This window comes from Myotis daubentonii, chromosome 12 (genome assembly GCF_963259705.1).
Source record: "Myotis daubentonii chromosome 12, mMyoDau2.1, whole genome shotgun sequence".
NCBI lineage: Eukaryota > Metazoa > Chordata > Mammalia > Chiroptera > Vespertilionidae > Myotis > Myotis daubentonii.
The window spans coordinates 34,724,219-34,734,707 of NC_081851.1; the positions used below are offsets into that span (position 1 = coordinate 34,724,219).

The window sequence follows — 10,489 nt, forward strand, 5'->3', positions numbered from 1 at the left end:
TGCGAATTTAATGCCTTCCTCATCCAGAGACTCCAAGAGGAATGACCTGGGTGTGGGCGAAGGGTGTAAGAGCCAGCCAGAGTTACCTTAGCTAGGCATCATACACTAGGAGAGGCTTCAAGATAACAACTAAAAATAGAAATCAGGGATGATTTCACCCTAGGACTAATAGGAAATGGTAACTGTGGCTGGTTGGGAATCAAAGTTATGGCATGGACGTGTCAGGATATCTCTGGCTCACAAACCAGTGTGCACAGATGGTATTGCTGGAGCCTAATAACCTGACGGTAGTTGGAGCTGCAATGCAGATATATGTCCCCTGAGTATAACTACACTCCTGGCCCATGCTGACTGCTTGTGTATTTGCTGTAATTGGCAAACACTATTTTATTTTATGGAGAGAGTCTTGGACAAGGCCTGTTAAAAACAGCTGTCATATGAGATTCCCAAAAGTGAATACTGCATCAAAGAGTTTTCTGGAATGGAGGACTAAGCACCTTACCTGTGTGGCAGTGGGAGCATCCTACCCTGAGGAGAAAGATGACAGTTCAGTAAGAGATTACCAAGTTGTGTGGGCACTTCAGGGACATGGTTAAAATCTGCTATGTCCCCTCTTACTCAACTATGGCAGTAACCCCCTTTCTGCCACACTGCCTACCATCATCCTCAATTTACTCTACATATCCACCCCAGAATAATATTCCTACTCTAACAGTCACTGATTTGACTAATTTTTGAGCAAGAGAATGACAAAATGGCTCACCATTGCCTGGGGTAGAAATTCTTTAGCCCAAATTACTTATTCTCTAATACTTCTTAAAAGGAACTCTTTCTTCTAACCAAACCTGGATCACCTGTTATTCCTAGAAAACAAATTATGTTTTCCCATCTCTATGCCTGAAACTACTCCCTTACATTTCACCAAGGACAGAAAAGATGAGCCTTTTTTCAATTCTCATTCTCTTTAATCTTTAGTAATTTTGCTACTTTTGACTCACTCCCCCCTTGAAATATTTTATTTCTTGACTTTCTTCAAATTATACCTTCCTAGAGTCCCTCCACTTATATAATTGTTGTTTCTCTATCTCCTCTAGTTGTTTCTCTTCTTCTTTCTAGCCCCTAACTATGAACCCTAAAAAACATATCTTTAGTCCTTTTCACATATACTTTAATTATGTTGTCAGCCAGACCTATGCAAATCATTCCCCAAACTCTCCAAGTCTCAGGTCTTCCAACTCTAGTCCACGTTTGCACCTGACTACTGGACTTCCTCACAGAGATGGCTTATCAGGCCCTTCAAACTCATCAAAACTAGTCATCTTCCAGTTTCCCCAAATAGAATCATTACGTCATCTAGGTTTATAGCCTTTGAGCAAATGAGCCTCCTATTAACTAAACAGGTTATGATTACTGTATGGTCAAAATTGCATTTAATAGGGTCTCAAAGGGGCCAGACCACTCTATTACATTCTATCTCTGAATGCTGAGCTTCTTCATTGTATCATCATTGTAAAAATGAGCACATCAGTTGTGGTGAAGGCAAGTCCCTTGGCTTAGAGCCAGAGCTAGGTAGGAAGGCTCTCACTGAGCTGTGGGGCTGGAATCCATCCTTCTGTCTTGGCAAAGGGCCTTTCCCAGATGGTTGAGGTGGGAATGGGGGTGGGCAGAGATGGTCCCTGTTACATGAAACAGGTCAAAAGTCACAAGAAATTGAAGCCAGGTCAGGACTTCTGTACTGCAGGTTGGACTAAAGGGTGGGAGTAGTGGAGCAGAGCCACACAAACCTGGGTTTGAATCTTGGCTCTGCCTCTGCTAGATATATAATATTAGACATGGTACCTAAATTTTCTGAACTTATGTTTCACTGACTATTAATGGAAGGAAATAATACCTAAATATTATAATGTGGTAATGAGAATTAAACTCAATCATGAATGTCAATACCCAATACCAAGTCTGGGATAAAGCAGATACTCAATTGAATGGGAAGTCTTGTTGTAATGTAAGTCTAACATTTTTCTCTGTTAAATGATAGAGTTCCCTCAACAACACAAATTAAAACATTGACCTCCAAAAGCTAATGAGCTATCCCTGAAAGGCAGCACTCCACGTTGCTAGAACTGATAGGTCCAGTGCTTGAACTCCTTTTGTAAGAACCTTCATTTCTCTGAGCAAGCTGTTGTGTCTGGAGCAGCTAGCTAGTCAAAGCTCTCAGAAAATGATTATGAATAGTCTCAAAGACATCAGTCTGGAAAATAAGAGTCTCAGAACTAAGAATAAGGCAAGAACTTGCTCAAACAGCTGGGCATGGGCAGATAGGATAAGACAGGCCGGTAAAAGCAGAAGAGATAATACAGAAAGTCTAGAGGGCAATCTTGGTATGTGGCATGAAGGGTTAACACAGCTGATCTTTCTGTGCCCTATATTCTCCTAAAACAAGCCTCGACAAAACGACAGTACTTCCTTTCATGAGCCTGCTAGATAGAAGGTACAGAAAAAGAGCTGAAAGTCATGGGGCTGCAGATCACAGACCCCTGATATTACTCTGGGTGCTGATGTTCCTTGAAAGTGGCCAGGGGTCCAAGTCACACAAATCCTGACAGGTATGTCCAGAGCATTTTCTGTCTGGATACCTAACAGCCATTAGGGTCCCACCTCCGAGAGCCAAGGAAGAATAGAAAACCCTGGGAGATTAGCTGGAAGTAAGTCTATTTTCTGTAAGCCATGGTTGATATTCATACCCATTGGCTCCCTAAGCCTGCACAGACTCAAAAAGTACAAAAATGACAATGACAATTCTACAGCTACTTTGTGAGTTTTGTGAGGACTATTGGAAAACTAGAGACTCAATATTACCTGATAAAATATAGAGATTTTCAATACCACCTGCCCTAGGAAACCTTCCCAGGATGACAAGATGAGGGAGCTATCCACACCCAGCAGGGAGCCTATCATTTGCATTATGAGAAGTACTTGGCATAAGCCCAAGGGCAACCCACAGGGACTGGCTATATATTGAGTATATACAATTATAGCATTCTAAGCCAGAGATATGCGGATGGCCTTTAACAGAGAGAGATTTGGAGATAAGCACTGACTAGACCCAGGTGGCAAGGATTACTGAAGATTTCACAAGGGTGAAGTCAAGATTGAAGTTAAAGATCAGGGTCAGGAAAAGGAGTCATTGCACTCCCCCCTGTTGCTTCATGGAGTAGGAAGGGAAGTCACTGGATGCAAAGGATGTGTGAGGCTTTCAACTCATCCTAGGGCCTTGTCACAGAGGTGTGCTACCAGAGGACCAATGACTGACTACTGGATAACTGATGGGAAAAGATGAAGATTCAACAACATCAAGACCCTTCCTGAGATATCACAGTCCCAGGGACTTTGGGCGCCAAGACCAGCCTGGAGGTGATTAAGGGTAAATATGTCCCAAGCCTGCCAGGGTGTGAGGGTGGAAATGCCAGGGCTTCAGCAGCAATGAACAGGACCTGCAAGAAAACATGGCTGACAGAGCAGCCACCTTGAAGGCAAGATCGATCCAGAGTATGGTGCCAGCAGATGCTAATTAGTGGGCAGTGACCTCAGAAGCTCATGAGAGGAGAGGGTCACAGCCCACGTACAGTGAAGTTGGCAGTGGATATGGGAGAAGATGGTGAGAGTTACATGCCATGGGAGGAAGAAACAGGCATGGACAGTGCTGATTAAGAAATGGACCCAGGCTCCTGGACAAAGCATACATAGGACAAGGGAAACGTGAGTTACTAGCTCTGAAGTTTCTCCTGGATTTCTCCTCTCCCCAGCTCAGCTAGCATCCCTAACTTCCTTCACTGTCACACTACATCTCCCTTTAGACTTTGGATAACTTACCTTCTACAGACAACCTCCCTCTCCACCCTTTCCTACCTCCCCCAGTGGCAAAGCCTCCACCCAGTAAGGACTTCCCTCACCCCCAATGCTTATCATGCACATCAGTTGCCTTAAGCATGCCCCCCATCATGGTCACTCACAGATAACCCTTCCCATCCTCCCACCCCTGTCACTCACAATAACCCCGCACTTCGGATCAAAAGCGAAGGTGCCACAAGTGAGGAGGTGAGAGGCATTGGCAATGGCGAGAATCTGGACAAAATTGTGACATTCATCCTGGGGGTCAGAGATGGTTAGAGAGAATCAGAAGCAGCAGGTACAAGGAAAGGTAGGGTAGTGGCAGGCCAGTTAGATGCAGCTCTGAGGTCAGTAATGGTGGGTAATGGTATGGTGTTAGAGTTCCTGCCAGGGACCATTGGGATGGCAGCACTGCAGGGGACTGACAGAGTCAGGGCTGGGCCAACATTTCAATTGACACTCAGGACAGGGCCCAGATTTACACCTACCTCCTTCTTGCCTTTCTTCTTACAATTCTCTCTGACGGCCTCAGGCACCATCCAGTCAATCTGAGAAAGGAGGAATGACCATTTCCCCCTGATTCTCCCTGAAGTCCTCCCGAGTCAGGGTAGATAACACAGTTCACAACCTCCATCAATTTGGGAACTGCAGAGACACCCCTCACCCCCAGAGCACTGTTTTTAAAACTGGAGGTCCCCAGCTATTCATGAGTAATAAAATCAATTGTGAAATCATACCCAACATTACTTTTATCAAAATATATCTGAATGTATCTCATATAGGAGAGTAGATATTGATTCAAGTACACACTTTGTGTACGGAGTCAAAATATACCATATATTTCTTATTAAGGGCTGATCAAAAAAGTTTGAAAGCTATTGTCCTAGATTAATGTGATTCTAATGATTCCTCTGCCCACTATCACCTAAAACCTGGTCACTATGGCCTCCTCCCCTCATCATGAACCTCCTTCACACACTCCCCCCATCACCATGACCCCCCAAACACTCTCAGCTGAGATAATGTACTTGATGGCCTGCCCTATTCATTTTCACTAACATTTCACTTCCTACCACAACATCCCTCCCTGACCTCCCATAAAACCATGGATCTAATCACATGCTCTGGGGTCTTCCCCACTTTCATCTCTCACCCTTCGAAGTCTCTCCCCTGAGAAGGGCAGAGATAAAGCGAAGATGGTGTCCTGGGCGCCGACATAAAGTGTGTGGGAAGCAGGATCCACAAGGAGAACAGAGTAATTGTATGTCTGAGGGAAGGTGAACCGGGTAAGATAAGTGTCAGCCTCTGGCAAAAAGAGAGGGAAGAGTGGTATCAGCCATGGCTTCAGAAGGGTTAGGTCCACCCAGTCAGAAAAGCCAATATTTGTTTTCTTCCATTTATTTATCAGCCATCAGGGTAAAAATACAGAGCCTGACAGTCCATGTAGCTTTCCCGGAGATAAATAACTGATGAGACCAGAATATTTAGCAAGCAATGCAGTCAAATATGCTTTCTCTATAAAAATAGAACACTTGCCGAATCCGGTTTGGCTCAGTGGATAGAGCGTCGGCCTGTGGACTGAGAGGTCCCAGGTTCGATTCCGGTCAAGGGCCTGTACCTGGGTTGCGGGCACATCCCTAGTAGGAGATGTGCAGGAGGCAGCTGATCGATGTCTCTCTCTCATCGATGTTTCTAACTCTCTGTCTCTCTCCTTTCCTCTCTGTGAAAAATCAATAAAATATATTTTAAAAAAAAATAGAACACTTTATTAAAATAACAACATAAATATTAAGTCTGTTAAATCTATTCATAGCACCATGACACACAATGTGAAAATATCTATTAAAGCTTCAAGTACTCTCCTCTATAAATTTCCCTTTAAAAAAAAAAACACTATTTAATAATAACTTCCTTTTATTTAGAAGAGAAATGCTACACTTTTTTCACTAACACATTAGGAGACTACCTCCTCTCTCTCCCACAACCCTTGATCCCTCCCACCTCCATTACCCAAAATGCAAAAAGGTATAGAGCAGCAGTTCTCAATCTGTAAGTCGCGACCCCTTTGGTGGTTGAACGACTCTTTCACAGGGGTCGCCTAAGACCATCCTGCATATCAGATATTTACATTACGATTCATAGCAGTAGCAACATTACAGTTATGAAGTAGCAACAGAAATAATTTTATGGTTGCGTCACAATATTAATAATTGTATTTAAAGGGCCAGAAGGTTGCGAACCAATGGTATAGAGACTAGTGGGCAAGAGTATACGATTTAGAAATGGATCAGCCCAAGGTTAAATCTAGCTCTTTCACTTACCAGCTGTATGATCTTAAGTTACTTGCCCTCTCTGAGTATTACTTTCCTCTGTAAATACCACCATCCAGGGTGGTTGAGAGAATTAAATGAAATAACATGTGGGAGCATCTGATACATAGTACAAATCGTTCCTTTCTTCCTTCCTTAAGTTTGAGCTCTTTTTTGACCAAATCTAAATCTCACATCAGCATTCAAAATTCTTATCTATTTATGTCACTCCCACATCGATGTTTCCCTCGCTTCCTTCTTGCTCTCTCCCCCTTCGTCCCTTCCACTCTCTCTGAAAAAAAAAAAAAAAAGAAAGAAGGAAAAAAAGCAATGGGAGGAAAAATATACTCTAATCTATTTAAAGCTTATAACAAATAAGTTAGCATACCTTCATAGCTCAATATCTGGCTCCAGGGTTCCTATACCCCCACTAATATAACTCTATTCTACCTGTTTCATCTGCTCAGCGACCCTCAAGACTGACAGAATGCCCAGCAGCCATTCATTCCTAGATATACAGAGCCCCACCCATCTCCCTACAATCATATTCATGACTGTGCTGTCTCTCTCATGCTTAGAATAAGCCCTGATTCCCTCAACCTCCTTTTGTATCCCCAGCTCTGCTCCACCTTGCCATCGGGACCTCTCTGGATCCCTGGACATCAACCCAGCCTGGTAATCACAACTCTACATAGTGGCTATTGCTCCAGCACAACCTGAAAGCCCACACTCCAATCATTTGTCCTCTCAACTCAAAACATACTAAATGTCACTGGTCTGAAGTTAAGGCTAAAATAATATCAACTAGTTGAGAGCTTTTGCCAACAAGTTGAACTCTCAGCTTAACTGGTTCTGTCTGCCCAAAGTGCTAACACTCAATGCCCACTGAGAAGAAAACAAGACCCACAGCCAAACTCATGCCCACATCAGCAGAAAGCCTCTAAAGTGTGAATCACTCCAATGACCACTTTTATTTAACCTTGTGGCATCCCCTGGCTTCTTGACCAGCTTTTAAAAGATCCATATCTCCCTCCTCCTTTTTTCTTTCTGGAGACTTTAAAAATCATTTAAACAGAATTTTAAGTCAACTCACTGAGCGGGTTTCCCAACATTCAATGGAGGGAACGGGTAGGGAGAGCAGGCAACGTTAGGAAATTAGGGTTGTGATAGATCGGATCGTGGGGGGATGGGAGCTGGTGTCAGAGATGGAAGGGAACTGGGAAGTGGGTGGGGAATATTAGGGCTGTGGGCAGGACAAACGGGGGTGGGGATAGAACTAATGAATGATGTGCTAATGGATTTGAGAAGTGGGCAGACGGAAATGCTGAGCTGGTCACCAAAAGAATGGGTGGGTGGAATAGAATGGAATGGAAGATCTCCGGGTTTGGAAGCCAGGATGGGTACCAAACTGGCGTGACCGACACAGGTGCATGTCTGGTAGGAGGATAATAAGGGAGAGAGAACTGCGAACAGATGGCCTCCGGCAACTCCCAAACCCGCCCTGGGCCTCAGTGCCCATGTCTGCACCGCGACGGACTTAACCCTCCCGCGGTTCTGCGAATAAGGGGCCGCGGGAGCCGCCTGGGCGTGTCGCGGGGGCCGAGGCGCGAGGCCCTGACGGGATGCGATGGAGCAGCACCGCGAGGGAGTCCCGCCTGGTCTCGGGCGCGGATGGCCGTTATGGCCGGCGCGGAGGGGCCCAGGATGCGGCTGCCTGGGTCCGGGGAGCAGGAGGTGTAGACACCCGCGGGCGGCGCCTGGGTGCGGCGCAAAGGGCTGAGGGCGAGGGCGCCCGCGCCTTACCGGAGACGGGAAGCGAGGTCCTGGGCACCGAGCGGGGAACCAGACCGCACAACGGGCTGCTCAGCACCGCCAACAGCAGCAGCGGGAAATGCGAGCAGGGGCGGGGCAGCCCGGCCGAGGCCGGCATCTGTGGCTCCGCCTGGCCGCCGGGTGGGGCGCACCCTACCGTTTCTGCTCAGGGCCGCGGCGCCGGGGGCCTGGCTCTCACTGGTTCTCCTCAGCCAGGTTCGGCCTCCAGCGGACGGACCGCACGCCACCCGGCCCCGCCCCTTCAGGAGGAGACCAATGGCGGTGCTGGTTTTCTCCTCCAGCCAATCGGGGTTGAGTGCAGCGCGGGCGGAGCAGAGGTGCCCCACCCTGTAGGGGCGGAGCCAGGCCCAGGTGTGGGCGGGCGTTCTTTCCCCACCTCGGGCTGGAGGCGTCCTCTCCTGCGCGAGCGCCAGCACTGAGCAGAGGAAAATTCCTGGCCAACCAGGTAGAGTTGGAGACCCAGGTGTCCCGCTGATAGGACCGGGCACTCCTGTCCCAGCTGGGTTTTGTCAAGGGGACTATCGGAATCTACAGCAAGTGAATGAAAATGGAATGAGGAGCTCGGGGCAGAGCCGCCAGCAATGGTGGAGGTTTGAAAAGACTTCCCAGAGCTTCCCAAGGGAAGGCTAAACTCTGACTTCCATGAGGGCAGGCGCCATTGTGTGTGTGTCCACTGTACCCCAGTCCTAGCACAGCGCCTGGCACAGAGTACGCCCTCAGCAAATACTTAAGAGTGACTGACTCAGTGAATGGATGAGTGAGTGAGTGAGTGAGTGAGTGAGTGAGTGAGTGAGTGGATGATGGAGAAGAGAAAGGTTAAAGCCAAGAGCACAATGCAAGTACCACTGGAATGTTCCATGGGGGTAGCTGACAGGAAGTGTCAGGTGTAACACTATTCTCCACAGACATCCAAACCTCTACCCACACACCTCACCCCCCACTCCGGGGCCTTGGAGACCGAGCTCCTGGGGTGCAGCCTGAGCTGGACCCAGAGGCTACTCCCGCCTCCAGCTGCCGGCCTGAGGGGGGCGCCTTCCACTGCGCAGGTGCGTGCAGGGAGCCCAAGGGCAGGGTGATGGGTCTTGGCCTTCCCCCAGCAAGTGGGGACCCCAGTGCTTCTCCACCCCTCAGGGCAGGAGAAGGGCTAAGGAGACCCGAGGGAGGAAACGAGGAAAACAAGAAGCCACCTGGTCTTTGGCCGGCTCGAGCCCCAGGCCGTGGAGCATCTCGGGCTGGGGCAAGAGGGCGCCCAGAGGCCCAAACCCACCGGGTGCGGGTGCGGCTCAGCCTGGCAGGCTCAGCCCTGGCAGGGGATCTGACCAGAGGACGGCAGACGCCTTGTCTCCCGAGGGCTCTCCCAAGCCTGGGCCCTGGGCCACCCATGTGTCAGGCACGCTGAGCGCGGCTGCGCCTGTGACCCACGACTCTTTGAGGGGCCCACGGAAATGTTCTGACTTCTTGTAAAGTCAGGAAAAAAAATGAAAAAATCAAAGAAAATGTTTTGATTTTTTTTCTTACATAGAAAACAAAGTGAAATTTTAGGGCCCGCAAAAAAAATCTATTCATTAATATTTTTTTTTAATGAGGTGAGAGTCTAGGGAGACAAAAATGCTCAGGATTGCCCCTACTGCACGGCTCTGTGGTTGAGTTCCTTTTTTTTTTCTTTTTTTAAATATATTTTTATTTTTTTCAGAGAGGAAGAGAAAGAGAGAGAGAAACATCAATAATGAGAGAGAATCATTCATAAGCTGCCTCTTGCACGCCCCCTACTGGTGATCAAGCCCGCAACCCGGGCAGGAATGGAACCTGGGACCCTTCAGTCCATAGGCCGATGCTCTATCCAGTGAGCCAAGCCATGAACCAGGAGTTCACGATTTAATTCCCACTAAGGGCACATTCCCAGGTTGCAGGCTTGATCCCCAGTATGGGCCATGCAGGCAACAGCCAATCAATGATTCTCCCCCCCCCCCCCCCCCGCCTTTTCCCTTCCTCTCTGAGATCAATTTAAAAAAAAAAAAAAGATTAAATTAGACAGGAGATAGCTGTTTTTCCTTATGAGCCTTTTGGCATTGTTTAACTTTTAAACAATGTAAAAGTTCCATAAGTAAAAATTAATAGATAAAAGTAAATATCTTAAATGTGCTTCTTGGATAAAAGTAAAACTTAATTTTGAGAAATTATTGTGGCTGTGGTAGAAGTGGTCTGGGAACTTTCTCAAGAACAGGAACATCTGCATTCTGACCCTAAATTAAAATAAATAATTGAGCTATACTCTTTGTCTTGTGACAGGCAAAATAGACCAGCCCCTTTGAAAAGGGAAACCAATGACTCCTCTGGCTGGAAAGCACCACAGAGAAGGCCGGAGAAGGACCCTGCTGTGCACGCCTACTATGGTCTCTCTTTCTCTCTCTCTCTCTCTCTCTCTCTCTCTCTCTCTCTCCCTCCCTCTCTCATTCAGC

General features: G+C 47.2%; 1 protein-coding gene across 1 annotated transcript in view; it reads right to left on the reverse strand.

Moving 5' to 3' along the window:
• LOC132213172 (semaphorin-4F-like) overlaps positions 1–8,227 on the reverse strand; it is a 52,939-nt gene extending 44,712 nt beyond the window's left edge. The window contains 4 exon segments of the mRNA XM_059659335.1: positions 4,048–4,146; positions 4,377–4,436; positions 5,042–5,193; positions 8,001–8,227. Of these exon segments, the coding sequence (XP_059515318.1) occupies positions 4,048–4,146; positions 4,377–4,436; positions 5,042–5,193; positions 8,001–8,127 (438 nt within the window). The 5' untranslated portion in view covers positions 8,128–8,227.
• Positions 8,228–10,489: the final 2,262 nt, after the last annotated feature.